This window comes from Mastomys coucha, unplaced genomic scaffold, assembly GCF_008632895.1.
Source record: "Mastomys coucha isolate ucsf_1 unplaced genomic scaffold, UCSF_Mcou_1 pScaffold22, whole genome shotgun sequence".
Classification (NCBI taxonomy): Eukaryota; Metazoa; Chordata; class Mammalia; order Rodentia; family Muridae; genus Mastomys; species Mastomys coucha.
In genome coordinates this window covers 66,208,566-66,224,991 of record NW_022196905.1, presented here as the reverse complement: position 1 = coordinate 66,224,991, position 16,426 = coordinate 66,208,566, and the positions used below count along the sequence as shown (strand labels likewise).

The 16,426-nt window shown below is 45.8% G+C and overlaps 1 protein-coding gene across 1 annotated transcript in view; it reads right to left on the bottom strand.

Annotated features, from left to right (window-relative positions):
* Nucleotides 1–9,012, bottom strand: part of Cwh43 (cell wall biogenesis 43 C-terminal homolog) — a 49,138-nt gene extending 40,126 nt beyond the window's left edge. The window contains exons 1-5 of the mRNA XM_031342694.1: nt 8,683–9,012; nt 6,719–6,910; nt 3,351–3,471; nt 2,353–2,507; nt 657–858 (exon numbers count right to left, since the gene is read on the bottom strand). Of these exons, the coding sequence (XP_031198554.1) occupies nt 657–858; nt 2,353–2,507; nt 3,351–3,471; nt 6,719–6,910; nt 8,683–8,725 (713 nt within the window). The 5' untranslated portion in view covers nt 8,726–9,012. The remainder of the gene's footprint in view (nt 1–656; nt 859–2,352; nt 2,508–3,350; nt 3,472–6,718; nt 6,911–8,682) is intronic.
* Nucleotides 9,013–16,426: the final 7,414 nt, after the last annotated feature.

Here is a 16,426-nt window from a genome sequence, read left to right as displayed (position 1 = left end):
CAGGCACCCTCTTCTGGCCTACACCAGCATCAGGCACCCTCTTCTGGCCTACACCAGCATCAGGCACATACACATTGCACAGATAGACATGTAGGCAAAACACACACTATATATATATATAAAATGATAAATGTATATTGTGTGTATACATATATGTACACACACATATATATATACACATATACATACACATACATATATAATTGAAGTAAACTTCAGTGGAAAATCAGTAGCAATGGGAGCTACAACAAAGCATTGCTTAAATAACTGAAATCTAATCTTACATTCAGCTCTTATGACACACCAGGCACTGTCTTAGGATTTTCACCTGGGTTATTATCCATTTAATCCTCTTAAGTTTATGAGGAAAACAATACCTTTCTGCCATTTGCAGAGGAGAACACAGGGAAGAGTCTTGGCTTCTAGTGACACTGTGATCTGTCCAACAAATACCCAGTGTTGGCACCAGAGGGGCTGAAAAGAATGACCAGCTGACGCCATGCCTTTCCCCGCCACAGGCAAGGGATTCTTCAGAGTCCCAGGAGGGAATATGGAGACCTATTCAGCCCTCAGTTCCATTCAGCTTCCCCATAATCCTCCAGGACTCAGCAAGCACCCTTCTGGCTCCTCCCCTTAGCGAACAGAGCTGAACTCACCCAAAAGGATTAGGATCAGGCCCTGGGTGGGGATGACCACTCACTGCCCATCTGGAAACAATGGAGACCTCTCCAAAGATCCAGTGAGTGAGGAACATGAGGCTCCCAAAGGCGGCACCTGGCAACAGCCAACTAGATCGAGAGGTCCTGCCCGTGGCGACCTCACTGGGCTTCTTCCCCTCAGGGTTTCTGTAGTCACCATCTAGAATTTTAGAAACAAACAAACAAGGAAAAGGAAGAAAGAATTGCTCTCAGTATCAGCAATGGCCAGTGGCCTCGAGAAGCCTATTGTAGAAAGGAGATTGCAACCTACGAAGCTGAACACACCGAGCTATTGGATGGAGGGATCCTTTCCAGCTAGCTCTGGGATGGTGGTAAGAGGGGAAGTGGGCGAACCTGACAAGTAAAACTGCAGAAAGCTACTAACCTCATGTGAAGCTAAGGGAGGGAAAGAAATATGGGCAGGAAGAAGGGGGGTGTCATCTGGAGAGAACAAGCGTTATCCAACTTTAGTGCAACATCCTCACACAAAAACCTGCTTTCTCACGAAAGAACAGGATCTCGTGGCACACTCTGGGTACCCACGATCCTACCTGTGTGTTGGTGAGCCTCAGCTATGTGAGCCCCCAGTCCTTTACGGGACTCGATTCACCTTTACTGATTTCTGAGGTCTGCTGTCTCTAATCCCAGTTTACAGGTCAGAGTCCACGCCCACAGAGATCAACTAACTGGTCCAAGATCACACAGCTAATGAAGAGAAGCTGACATGGATGCTCTAAGGCAGTGTGCCTCCTTAACTGAGTGTTCTGCTGGCCTGATCCCGAGCACTGTTTAACCAGAGACTCTCATCAAAGCCACAGCCTCACACATTAAATGAAGGCCATGAGAGGCAATGGTGGCAGGAGAATTTCTTTGTACCCACATAAGAACCTACTGCAGAGAGGCTTCACAATCCCCATGACAGAAGGACATGGACAGAAGGCAGCCCTGGGGGCTGCCTGGCGGACCAGTGGCCCAATTTTTACTGGGGAAAAGAAAGTTGTTATGACAAGAACAGGGTCAGCGGAAGGAGACGGCTGAAAGCTATGGGGAGGGGAAGGGTCAGGAGTGGGTGGTAAGGACAGAGAAGGGTCCAGGATCTGAGGATCAAACAGAGTGCAGAAAGAAGGGGCCATCTGCGCTGTGTTCATTGAATAAAACCCAGTCAGCTGTGGCAAGGGTCTCCAGCCCCTGGAACCCAACACATCTTCAAGCAGAAAGGTGAAGAATGCCACTGTGTTCACATGCCCAGAGGGTCTGGGGTTTGGAAATAAGGTCACAGGGCAGATGGATGCCATGAATGGAGACTGGCATCCTGTGCTGAGAAGTGGGAAGAGGGCGGAGCTGAGCTGAGCTGAAGTACCCCATGGACACGTGGACACGCCCAACCATGGTTTTCCCCCTGCCTCCGTAACAGCCCATTGTGTCTGTTACTATTCAACAGGAGAGAAAGTTCAAATGGAGCTATATTGCAGGAAAACTATTTTTACAACGTATCTTGGAGCTAGGAGCTTAAGTTAGTTGGTAGGATGCTTGAGGTCCTGGTTCAATTCCCGGCACCACCACAGGGGAAAATTCTTTTTCAAATGTGCTATTACATGGGAAAGAGACAGAAACCACCAGAGAAGAACCCCAAATAAACTGAGAACATCCTTACCTGTGCCACTTTGGTTAAACACAGCTATGACACTCAATGTCAGAATCACTCTGTTGGGCATCTGATAGCTCCAAACTGGGTTTAATGATGTGTACCATATTCGGAGGACTAGGAGAAGAACGTGCCCCAGAATGAACCCCCAGATTTTCAGGTACCTGGAAGTGAAAATTGTTTATGAAAGACTGTAAGTGTGGATTCAGTGTGCCCCATCCACTGTGGATTTGTTTCACAGAGTGTGGATCTACAATCCTGTTGCCAGTGACTTTCAGTGATGTCCCCAACTTAGCCTTTTTAGAGTACAAGCCTATGTATAGGTCTAGGCTACTTAAAAAAAAAATTCCACCAAGTACAATTTGTGTTGCCATGGGATCAGCAAGATGCCTTAGTAGGCACTTGCTGCCACACCTAACTACCTGAGTTTAATTCCTTAGGACCCATATGGAAACACAAGAGAATCCATGGGGCTGGAGAGATGGCTCAGTGGTAAAGAGCACTAACTGCTCATGAGTTCAATTTCCAGCACCATCTATAATGGAATCTAATGCTCTCTTCTGGCATGTTTAAAAAGAGTAATAGTGTACTCACAAACATAAAATAAATAAATCTTTTTTCAAAAAAAAAAGTTTTAAAGAAGAGAATCTATTACTAAATGCTATCCTTGAGCCACACATACACATGTACACTGTACACACACACACACACTGAATAATTTTTTTAAATAAATACATCTAATTTTTAAATGTTTATACTTTATTGGGGCTGGAAGTATAGCAAAACAGCAGGGAGAAACTGAATACACACTACGCCTGGGTTCGGTCCCTACTACCAAGAGCAAACTGAGTGGGGGCAACTGTTTGAACCTTTGCTTTTTGAAAAGGAAGGGGGACTCTTACCAAGCCCCGTGAATGGGAAAACTGTTCTGAACTCAATGGTCAGAACTCGGCCAGGGGAACTGGTCACACCTGTTTGTCTGTAGGTAGCGCCGACTTGAGTCATACCTCTGCGATCCACTTCCTGCCCACCAGGTCACAGTTTGCACTATCAGGGAAGAAGACACACCAAGGGCAAGGACCATCAGCCGAAGCTTGGCATTCGGAGCCTCAAAGGAAGCTATGCTGCCTACAGACAGGGAGAGGAGGGGTGAGCTGGCAAACAGGCCTGGTACTTGACAATCTACAGCATTTGCTAAGAACCGAGTCTAGTACAGTCTTAACCCTGAAGATGATAGAATTAACACACGCCTAGACATGTCTTTAATCTTTATTCCTCTAGGTAGGATTCTCACATAAGGTTCGCAACGTTAAAGTATACGACTTAATAGGTTTGGGGCACATTCAAAGTTGTCAACTATCACCACTAACTTTAGAATATTCTCTCTACCCCCTGCCAAAATTCCCCTTCTCCTTTCTCTCCACCCCCATACCCTAGCAATCACTAACCTTTCTGTCTCCGTGGATCTTCCCTATCTGGGGAATTTTACATAAGCAGATGCGTATATATGTAGCCCTTTGTTTTGTGGTTGGCTTCTTGCCCTCAGCATAATGCTTTCAAGGCATATCCAAGTTGTAGCCTAGATTAGTCCTTCACTCTTTAATGACTAAATAATAGTCCATTGTATAGATAACCTGTACTTTGTTTACCCATTTGTCAGTTGGTGGACACTTGTTTGTTTCTGTGTCTAGATTTTCATGAATCACGCACGCTGCTATGAACACGTGTACACAGGTTCTGCACAAACACGGGCTTGTATTTTTTTTCTAGACTATACAACAAGGTTTAGAGCTCTGCTTAATATCCAGGGTCCTGCCAGCCAGTTTCCCAGAGCTGCTACGCCACTTTACCCATCTAGCATTTCCATTATCAATACGTGAAAACTGAGTTGTTTCACATTTTGCCAGCACTTGGTATTGCTTGTCTTTTTTACTTTAGCCATCCAAATGACTCAAAATATTTATGGTCAAAAATAATCTAGGTCAATGAGTGTAAGTTAGTTTCATAGTTAATTGTGAGGTGATTGATTTAAATATCTGAGATGTCAGAGATGAGAGTGCGTATAACAGTCAGGGGGTGAATTCAGGGGACTTCAAGCGAATCATAGCCCAGAGCAGCCTCTGTTGAGCATCACCTGTGCCCAGCAGTCACTAGGGTCAGCACTTGGCAGAGATGGCCTCTTCATTCTCCATCCTCAACTCTGACTTCCCTATCTAACCATTTCATTTCTTTTTTAAAAAGATTTATTTATTCTTATGTGCATTGTTGTTTTGCCCTCATATCTGTGCAAGGGTGCCAGATCCTCCGGAACTGGAGTTAGCAACAGTGTGTACTGGGATTTGAACTCAGGTCCTCTGGAAGAGCAGCCAGTGGCTCTTCACCGCTGAGCTATGCCTCCAGCCCCCTGCCTACCTATTTCTATCATTCTCCCACACAGGGAACTGGGTTTTCATGAAGCAACACAGGGATTGTCATTACTAGCTGTCATGAAGGGCAATACTGGTTGTCAACATCAGTATGTGCTATCACTAAGAGACAAACTCCAGAGCGTGCCTTCAAGGGAATTTCTAGGGTGGACTGATTGTGTTGGAAAGACCCATGTGACCAGGGTCTCACCTTCCTATTGCGATGGGTTGTATCCCCACACCATGAGCCAAACAAGCCTTCCGTCCTTAGGCTGCTTTTGCAAGGTACTTTGACATCGCAATAAGAAAGGCTATACAAAGACTAGACCCAGATTTACTATGACATGCTTAGAGTCATGGAGAAAATCCTGCCATAGAAGCCACCTTGAACTATGATAAGAAACTAAGTCTTGCAAAGCGAAGGCCACATAACCCATATGCAGAAGCCGTAAGGCTGCTGCTGTTCCCAACCAAGCAGTTGCTGCTGTCAGTGCCAGGCAAGCGGCTTCACTTCTGTCCCCTGCAGCTAACCGCTTCTGATGGACACTATCTTTGCAAAGGGAAGCTTCCAGGGCTCTCTCCCACTATTGCTTCTGAACTGGTTCTAAAACTAAGAAGCTCAACCCCTTCGTGGGGAGTCTCAGAAGTCGCTGCAGCAATGTTCTGCCTCCTTCCAGCACCGGGAGGGCAAAGGGTTGCTATGCTTTCCTGGGGACTCCAAACACTGCTCCTGGAACCATGATAGGTCAGCTTCCAGACGGATCTGCCCAGTGCCGCTCACCAACAGACCCCTAAGAAAGGCTCAAAGATGCCCCCTGGGGCTGGGCAGGAGGGTGAGGATCCCAGCTTTCAGCTACAGCTCCAAGCAGTTTCAAGCTCACATTTTTTTCCCTTTTTAAAATCTATTCATAATACTCCCCTTCCTGTGGCTGCGTAATATTCCCAAGGTTCATAAGCATCGATTATCTAATCTGTCTCTTATAGACGGCATTTGGGTTGTTTCTATCCTACCAATATGAATATTCCCACAATGATTCACATCGTGTATATGTTTACGTAAGGCACTTTAGGGTGGGGTTGCTGACAGAAAGGCTATATGCAGCTTGCAGTTTGGGTAAAATGCTGCTAAACTGATGTCCATAAGCTTTATGCTGATTTATCTACCCACCAGCCATTCACGGGCACTTGTTTCCCATCCTTCTAATTCAGGGTTATGTTTTTTTTTTCCCTGCCAATCCATTTGTGAGGCTATAAATATGTATGCATCCTTATTGCTATGAGTTTTCTTTAATTTTTATTACATTTGTCTATTGTGTGTGTGCATGTGTGAACACGTGTCTGCTCACACAATGCCTCATGTAGAGGGGAGAGGACGACTTGTGGCCATTGGTTCTCTTTCTCCTGACTGGAGTCAGGGATAGGATTCCAGTCGTGGGGCTTGGCAGCAAATGGCCTTACCTACTGAATCATTTTGATGGTCCAATTTTATTGTATTTTTAAGAACTAACTGTATTTCCTTTCCAGAGACTACTCACATCTTCTGCTGGCTTTCTGGGGGCATTTTTTTTTGTCTTTTAATATTGGTTTTATTGATATTATATGGGAAACAGCATTTCAAATAGATTTCACCTGCTGTGATGTTTCTGATACATAACTCGTTCCTTATGCAGTACTATTGAGCTATCTTCCTCATCACTTCTAAGTCTTGTCATAGTTGGCCTGTTCTCCTAGGCACCTTTTTCCTCCTTATTCCAGTGAATCTTAGATGTTTCCCTCTCAGGCATAGATATTTCTTTAAAAAAAAAATGCATTGACTCAGTATGGTTTTCCAATTTTACTAAAATTTTTCCGAGCTGATAGTAAGGAAAAGAAACTGGTGACTTTTCAAAGTTAACCATTCCTCAGGCAATGAACAGTCTACACTGTTTCGTTTTTGACTAACAGGAGAATCCCCGACACTGAGACCTTACCTACAGTGACGAGCCTCAGCAGACAGAGGGTCCACTTCTTATTGACGAGTTTCCAGAATGGGGGAATTGTTAAGAGTATCGGCGAGAGAAAGGCTACGCCAAACAATTCCAGCCCTGTGAGCTCCAGAGTTTGCAAGGGAAAGTAATAGATCATGGGGCCCAGTCCGTGGTAGAGAGACCAGGAGACGTAGCCTAGGAAAAGGGTTTAAGAGAGAATATGAGCCTGGCCTAGTTCTTGATTGTGCATCCTGACGCTCCACTCTACTCTGAATTTCCTGCCTCTGGCTCAGCTGGGTGTTGCTAAGAGACTCCGTTCCTTCCCCAGCAGGCAGGGTGGAGGACAGACAGGTTGTTGTGAGTCTGTCTGTTACCACCTCTTTGTTCCCATAATTATATAGTCAGAAAACCGTGTCTATGCCTGTAGATGGTCCCTTTAGTAAGATAGCATAGGCTGGACCATCAGAGATGAAACTGGCTTCCTGTCAAGATTCTGATTGATAGCTGGGCAGTGGTGGCACAAGCTTTTAATCCCAGTACTCAGGAGGCAGAGACACGTGGACCTCTGAGTTTGAGGCCAGTCTGGTCTACAAAGTGAGCTCCAGGACAACCAGAGCTAAACAGAGAAACCCTGTCTCCACTCCCCACACCCCCCAAAAAAACCCCACAAAGGATTCTGATTGATAAAATACTCTCACCTAATTTGTCTCATACATATGTAATGAGAAATATCATGAAACTAGAGAAGTAGTGTTCCCTCCACCCTACTCTAACTTACAGCCTCGAGCCCTTTAGTTAAGCATCAGACTTTTACTTGTGAATAGACCATTATAAACCTCCCTTACTGGGCAGGGCTGGGGCACCTCTGTGGGCACAGGTTCTGTGATCTTAGACAATAATGATAATTAAGGCAGTGACGTTCGCCCTGTGCCAGGCTGAGCTGGGTTTTAACCAGATAGCTTATTCCTCATATAATCCACATCCTAGGAGGTAAATGTATACACCTTATGCCCCCTTCTACCAAAGCTGAAACAGTTCGGGCAAACCAACAACACAAACCTCTGAGAACCGGAAAGTTTAGTGATTGCCTGGCGTGGCCCAGTACTAAATGTCACAGGGAGCTTAGACCCTAGCAGAGCACTTAACTTTCTCCCAAGTCCCTTTCTCGGGCTCAGGTTATTAATCCGCAGGCGTCACACTACCTAACAGTTCTCAGAATGAGATCAAGCCTCCTGAAGAACTCAGTGTCACTCACTTCACACCTCCCAGTTTACTAGGCACCCAGGGAGGCAGAAAAGAAAAAAAAAAAAAAAAGGAAAGTTTCAATCCCTCTTGAGACAAGGCTGCCCCGTAGAAACTCTCGTTCTCAGGAGAGTGCCCTCCACAGGCCAACAGGATGCTTGCTTCCAAATGAACCGCACGACTTAGTCATTTCCCAAGTTTACCTTTCTAAGTATATTAAACTCAAAGTTTAAGTATACATCTCCCACAGAAACAGAATTCTAAATCCTCGATACTTCGTGCAAAACTACTAAATGAGCCCAGGAGACTAGAGGCAGATGCGTTTTGGAAAACAAACAAACAAACATTAGTATACTCGCAGCTACCAAGACCCCTCTAAAAGGGAGCCAGAGCCTGGGTGCTCACCTACAGCCCCTGGGGAACACAGGTGCCCTTCCCTTGGGAAAGCTAAGTCCAGTAATAAACTGTACTGAAGTAGACTTGAAGGTCACGGTCCGGGACCGCACAAGATCAACGCAGACACAGAGAAAACTCTCCATGCAAACCCAGGGCGGCGCGGGAGCTGCGGAACCCGGGCCAGGGAGCCTCTATCTGGTTTTGTCTCCTTCGCTTCCACCCGGGTGCGATAAGCATCTCCATTCCCGGCGCCGGGCCTCTTCTCCGGGCTCTGTCACCCCCGCGGGGAACAAGCCCAGCCAGTGCGTGCCAGGACAGCCTCGACTTACCCAGCAAGGTCTCCAGGACGATTGCTCTCCACAGGCCTGGCATGACTGCGGCCACCCGGAAAGCCGCGAGGACCGTCCCCTCGCCCCGCGTGTGCCCCGCTCTCCCTGCGGGTTCTGCTCGGTCTGCCTGCTTGGTGTCCCCGAGTGGCTAGCGAGTCTGAGGCGGCCGCGGAGTCCTGGCAGGGTGCGACACCTCCTCCCTGGCACACCTGCGCGCCGCCCCGCCCGACGCCACCCATGCCTTCAGCGAGGCTGAGGACGTGCCACCCACCCTAGTGCAGCCTTAGCTCTCCAAACCTTCCACCCAGCCCGAACAAAGTCTGCTGGTTCCCATCCCACCCTCTACCCCTAAGAGAGAGCACATGGAAGATGGAGCCCCCCCACCCCTCCCCCAGAGGAAGGGAACAACCCAAATAGGTGATGTCATCGTTTAATCTAAGTCCACGCAAAGCGGTTTGTAGAGCGCTTGCCTCCAATGCACACAACTTTGGGCTCATCTTCTGTGCTGCATAGACAGGCTGTGTTGGTGTATAGCTAAATCCCCAGTATTTAGCATTTAAAAACCCAGAGAATTAGGGTGAGCAGGTTAAAGTCCCAGACGCTGGGGCTTGAGTCTGAGAAGAGAGCTGGAGACTCGCACCTAAGCAGGGAGTAGTGTGAGTCTCCATCTTCTTCAGTCCAAGGTGACTCCACGCCTAACCCCTTTTTTTAGCTTTGATAGTAAATACAACTCAGGAACTGTCAGCGTCATCCGGGAAACCAACGAAAGTGGAAGAACTTGTAAATAACAGAGCAGGTGAACTATGGCCGAGTGCCTAAATTTTAAGAAATAGCTCAAAAATGGTCACAAGTCCATGGAGGCCTTGAACTAAGAGTTCCTGATCGCCTTTGAAAACAGAGATAGATGGATAAATGTACAGATTAAAACAGACCCTCTAGAACCCTATCATCTGGCATCAAGCGATTTTTTTTTTTTTTGTAACCTTAACAAGACAGTTACACATGACAAAGAAAACTTTTTTTCCAGCAAATGACCACAGAAAAATTAACTACGCGAGTGGGAAAGGATCAAGATGAGCCCCTACTTTACACAAGTACAAAAACCAACGCATACAGGCTCTGTAGTTGTTTGAATGATAAGGCCCTCACAGGCACGGATATTTGAATACTTGGTCACCAGTGGGTGGTGCTAGAGAGATGGTATAGCCTTCCTGGAAGAAGTGCATCACTGGGGGTGGGCTTTGAGGGCTCACAGCCTCTCCGGTCCGGACTTGCAGATCGCTCTCTGCTTCGCGGTTTCTGTTGAAGATGTGCTCTCTGGGCTTTCCACACTGGCCTCCTTGCCACAAGTCCTCGATGGGCTCTCACTCTGGAACTGCAAACCCAAATAAACTCTTCCTAAACTGTTGCTGGGATGTGTTATCACAGCAACAGAAATACAGCTAATACAAAGACCAAAGACTAAATCAAACCATGAAAAACCTTCCTTTTAAAGGAAAAGGGACGGGGAGGGGAGAGGTGTAGATCTTCATGGTTTCAAGTCTTAGGCAATGGATTCTCAGCTCGGTGACAAAAGCATAAGAGGTAAGAAAGAGAAACGATGCATAAACATTGTCCTCTGAGATTAAAAGCTTTCAGCCAGGTGCAGCAGTGTGCCCCTGTGTGGGGGTGGGAGGTAGCTAGGGAGGCTGAAGGGAAGATCATTAGCCCAGGAGGTTGGAGTCTGCCTTTGCAACAAAGCAAACCTTCATCTCAAAAATAAATAAAAATAAACCAACAAAAAAATGGAAATATTTTTGCTTCAAAAGACTGAAAAGACACCGGGCGATGGTGGCGCATGCCTTTAATCCCAGCACTTGGGAGGCAGAGGCAGACAGATTTCTGAACTCAAGGCTAGCCTGGTCTACAGAGTGAGTTCCAGGACAGCCAGAGCTATACAGAGAAACCCTGTCTCAAAAAACAAAAACAAAACAAGACAAAACAAAAGACTAAAGAGGACTCAGTAGATAAAGGTTCTTGCCATTAGGTTTGACAATCCAAGGCCATCTTTGGGATCTACACCATTGAAAGAGAAAACTATTAACAAGTCATTCTCTGACCTCCACACTGATGATGAGACATTGGTACTTTCTCAATCTCTCTCTCTCTCTCTCCCTCTCTCCCTTCCTCCCTCCTTCTCCCTCTCTCTCCTTCTCTCTCTTTCACACACACACATACACACCACATAAAAATAAATATAAAATATCTTTGCAGAGAGTAAAGAGAGCTGAGTGTAGCTTAATGATAAAACATGTCCTCAGAACACCCCATGTCCAGAGTTTAAACTCTAGCGTGTATTCACCGACACACCTGGGCAGGGGATGGATAACCATGAAGGGAGACACTGTTTCTAAGCTATACATGTTTCAGTTGTCAGGTTCCATCTCCACTTGCTGAGATATTTGCCCTACTTCCTCCTTCTGACTTATTGAAGATTGTCTATGAGTTTTCCTACTCTGGATATTTTGCATAGATAGACTCATACGATGAGCATGTGGCCTTCCACTTCTAGCCAGAAGTCCTTGGGCAGTGTAGTGAAAATATGATGCAGTTTTCGAAAAGGTGTTGGTGGTATTGGTTGCCTTTTTAAAATTTTTCTTTCTTTCTTTCTTTCTTTCTTTCTTTTTTTTTTGACTAGAAAACGGACAGGGAGGATTGAATGCCCTTCCACTGACTTCTCATGGTCCTACTCTGAGATGGCATCTCATAGAAAACTGGCTATCAACTCAGTGCAAGTTTTCCTCAAGTGTGTAATCTGTCCGGCTGTAAATGTGTTGAATCCCAGGGTAGAGATTCTGAATGAGCCAGCTCTCTGTTACAGCATGAGGAGTTGCCAACACATGGCAAGCAAAGGCTGAATCTCTCTCCCCTGCAAACTCTGCAGACATCCACTGCCAGCGTGCTCTCAGAGTTAGCCTCACGTTCTTCAGTCCTGGCTGCATTCATAGCTGGGTGGTGGAGTGTTATTCAGTCCTAAAAAGAAATGAAGCAGTGACTGGTACAAGCTCTAACTGGAAAGTATCCCACCACGGGACACATTGATTGATTGCCTGGACTCATTTATATGAACTATCTAGAGTGGGGAATCCCGTAAAGGCAGAAAGCCCTGTGGTGGTGACTGGGAAAAGGGGGGAGACCAGGAAGTAACTGCTCCATGGCTGAGGCTTCCCTTTAGGGGGTGTGGTAGTTTGACTATGCTTGGCATAGGGAGTGGCACTGTTAGGAGGTGTGGCCTGGTTGGAGGAGGTGTGTCACTGTGGAGGTCCCCTCCTATGTTCAGGCTCTACCCATTTCAGAAGAGATCTTCCTCCTAGCTGCCTGAGGATGCCGGTCTTCCGTTTGCCTTCGGAACAAAATGTAAAACTCTCACCTCTTCCAGCGCCATGCCAGTCTGGACACTGCCGGGCTCCCTGCCATGATGATAATGGACTGAACCTCTGACCTCTGACCCTGTAAGCCAGCCCCAGTTAAATGTTGTCCTTTATAAGAGTTGCTTCAGTCATGGTGTCTCTCCACAGCCCTGAAACCCTAACTAAGGCAGGGGTGATGAAAATATTTTGGAGTTCAGCTGTGGTGCCAGATATCTAACAAATACACAAAGCCATTTGACTTCACCCTTTGAGAAGATAAACTTAATGGCATACAATTTTACCTCAATTGAAGATGATGAGGCTCCTGGTGTGCTACCTGCATTTTAAAAGTATGAGCAGCCTGTGGCAGCACACATATGTAATCCTGGCCCTTGGGAGGGGAGGCAGAAGGACAAGGAATTCAAGGTCATTCTCAGCTACGTAGTGAGTTCAAAGCCAAACTGAGAAACAGGAGTCATTAGAACACTAAAGTTAAAACAACAACTCATGTTTAAGATGAACAAAAGAAATGAAAGAAACTCAGTGAGCATCAGTGTTAAAGATAATTACATACTTCACACTCACTATGGCATTCCGATTTAAAAAAAAAAAAAATCAGATGCTAACATTTTGACAAGGATGGGGAGACCATGCTGGCGGGGGCAGAAAGTGGTGCAACTACATTGGAAAACATTCTATTGGTTCCTCAAACAGTTAAATATGGAAGTACTGTATGACCCAACCGTTGCACGCCAAGGTATAGGTACAGGAGAAAAGGGGCAACGTACAAAACCTATGGACAGATGTTTACAGTAGTCCCAAAGGGAGGCAGTCCAAATGCACAAGCTCTGATTATAGTGTTATATACATACAATAGAACACCATTCAGCAGTGAGAAAGTATTGCTATATACAATGGCACGGTTGAATCTTGACACAGTGTTAAGAGAAAGAAGTCAATCATAAAAAAAGAAATTGTACAATCCTATTTATGAGAAATATCTTAAATAGGCAAATTGAGAGTGACTAAGAGTAGTTTAGAGTATACTCAGGAATATTTACATAGGTGGAGAAGGAAATGGGGTGGTGAATCCAGTTTCTCATATAGTAGATGACACTTCTAAAATTAGCTTGTGACCAGTAACTTCCCAACTGTCAGTGTGCTGCCAGCACTTCCCTGCCCATGGCATGCTAAGTTCATGAATCACACGGGATGAGAATTACATCTCCAAAACACTTCGAAGTGTTTTGGGTGGGGCTGCAGTTTTGGGTGGGGCTGCAGTCGGAGTGCCAGGAGTCCTCCGCAAATGAAGGACATCAGCAAAGACATCGGACCCAGCCTTGTCCTGCCTCGGTACCTCCCGGTTTTCCTCTGTATTGATTACATTTCTCACTGCTCTGACAAACAGCTGGCAAAGCAACTGAAAGAAAGGAAGGAAGGGTTTACTAGGGCTCATGATCTGAAGTTAAGGGTACAGTCCATGACTACAGGGAAAGGCCTGGCGGTGGGAAAGGCCTGGCTACTACAAGGCCTTCCTTCCTGCTACACTACATGCACAGTCAGGAAGCAAAGAGAAACAAAAGCTGATGCCTGCCTCCCTTTGTTCTTTTTATTCAGTTCAAGAGTAGAAAGACCCTCATGGACACACCTCGAGGTAGGCTTTCCTGGGTGGCTCTGAAGTCAGTCCGGTTGACAATTTCCGAAGTTGTCAGTTTTCAGACACTCTAAATGAAACAAAAACCACACATGCCTTATTGAGCACTGTGCATCTGTACAGTGCTTTGCTAGTTCGTTATAAAGTTTCTCTTCTTAGTATCTAACTTGCTACTGTTGCTATTGGCCTTCTGTTTTATTTCATTCTCTTTAGCACTTCCATTGCAGCTCGCCACAAATGTGTCTGGAAAATGCAGTCTCTCTGTGAGCCCAGAAAAACACGAACATGAAATCTTGGTGAGCAGCTGCCTGTCTCTGCTACAAAAGTCGACTTTATAGAGACTTATTTGGAGGTTTAAATAGATGAGAAGCTAAAGGCCTTCAGGGTAGCACCTGTGGTGTTCAAAGAACTCCGGATACTAGCGAGGTGGGGGGTGTCATTTGGTAAGCCGCCATGATGTTTGGCCTAATGCAGGGGAGGTCTTCGAGACAAGTCTGACAAGCTTAACAGTGACATCTCTGTCCTGAGAGTATTTTAATTGCCTTCTTGAGGCTTTCTGTAATCTTGTTGGCATTCTCCCAACTGCAGATGCCACTCAGGGTACAGGGAAAGGTTTCATCATCGGCCCCCATCAGTCTCCAGAGAGAGAACAGTGCCCCACTCTAGACAGTCCTCTTTCTGATTTTCCAGTCTGGTCTTTCATGGCACAAGTGGGAAAGTTCCCCCAGGCTCCTGAGGCTCTCCTGTGCCCCTTTAATGAGTAGGTGAGTTAATGTATCCATAGCTGGTTAATTATGAAGCTGCATCTAGTTTCCTTGCTAGGAAATCATATGATCAATGAAGTACCTGCCTCTCCACCTATCTTATTGCTTTTTTAACTACAGAGATTATAAAATGTTTACACCGAACCCACAGGATATGAGTTATTTGGATCCTGATAACAGCCATGTTCAGCCTGGCCTGCACAGTGTGTGTGCAATGGTGTCAGCTTGCCAATTGCAGCTACGACCTCCATTTTCATATTTATAGTTGGTTTGGCTTGCATTTAAATTTCGGTGGGGTCTCTTTTTCACCCTAAATCTGTTATTGACATTCTTACCTTCCCTGGAAATGAACAAAGACCCTGACAATCACGTCAGCTGCTTCCTCGTCCCCTTGTTTGTAGAGCATGACCATGTAGAGTTCAGTCAGAACACAGTGAGACTGTTTTTCGTTTTATCAGAAAACAAGGATCTCTGGCATGACATAACCCTGCCTATTGCGATAAGGATCTGATCTCCTGGTGAGAATTAGAAACGCTCTTCTTTAAAGAGATGTGGTGAGAAGAGCCATCACCTCCACTGCCACCAACACCTTCCCTCATTTGGTTTATGAGAATCTCCACACCGCCCATAGAAAGGGATCGGTTCCTGGTTTGCAATGACTTACATCTGTGTCTCCCAGGGACCCCCACAACCATCCCAGGTCAGGGGCAGCAATAGTTAGCACCGTGAAGCTGGGACGTGGGTGAGAAATGAACCTCCTACTGCATGTCTCATTGAGGTACCACACGGTTTCCCCTCCTTGTCAGCGAACCAAGGGGCTTGGGGTGCTACAAGTACACAGCACAGATCCAGCACACATTTAAGACCTGGGTTCTGTCTCCACCACTGCTGAGAACAGACATGGGAGAGGCAGAAGAAGAGAGAAAGGAAAAAGAATAGAAAGGAAAAGAAGAGAAGAGAAAAGAAAAAGAAAGAAAGCAGGCAAATCCACACTCTAGCCTTCCCAGGCCAGGCAGCTTTGTGACTCTAGCTGTGTCTGTCCTCTAAGAGGTAAAGTCCAACGAGAGGTTTTGTAGTCACAGAGACACACCCTTAAATTGGGTGTTGAGACGTTAACATCTCCCTTTAGCTCTCTTTCCGTTTGGCCACCTTGCATCACAGCAGCTGTCTCCCCACAGGCCTGAAAACAATGGAGTTCCCAGACTGTGGGCTCCACCCTCAGAAACAGTGAGCTCCCACTGACCTTTTCTCTCTGTGGGTGGATTGTTTCTGATATTTGTTACAGTAGCAGAAGAAAACTGACTAACTCAGGCAGCCTCTACTCAAAGAGGCAGAAAATGTTTTGACAAAGAGAGTAATCTACTGCAGTTCTTTCTTACAAGCACTCCCAGTTCCTTTTGTTCTACTTCATAACTGATTGACAGCTCTTTACCCATTCGCTTGGATCACTTTCCTTTAGTTGGCTTGAGGATTTCTGTTTGCTTTCCTTGCTTGCCCAGTATATTGAGAGCATTTTCTCATGGCAATAGGTGATCTTTTCCTGTATGATCTTTACCAGTGTAATGATTCCACGGCATAGTAACATATAATTTACTCAGTTATCCATCCACTTTGAAATCTGTTTACACAGTTTTTATTCATGGTGATGCTCAAGTAAACAAACCTCCTAACTTTTTGTCACCATGCAGATTGCTCAAATTAAAATTCACGTCTCCCACTTCCACTACCAAATTAAATCAGTTCTCCACATGCTGTGGAAGAAGAGGATTGCGGGGTAGGACACAAGCCACCCAGTTCAGAGGCCTTGAATGGATGAAGTCAGTGACCACACAAATGCTTTCACACTCAGCGATGATTTGGAAAGGACTGTAGAAGAGTGTTTCAATATCCTGTTTGATTTTGTTTAAAAGAAGAAGAAGAAGATGAAGAAGAAGAAG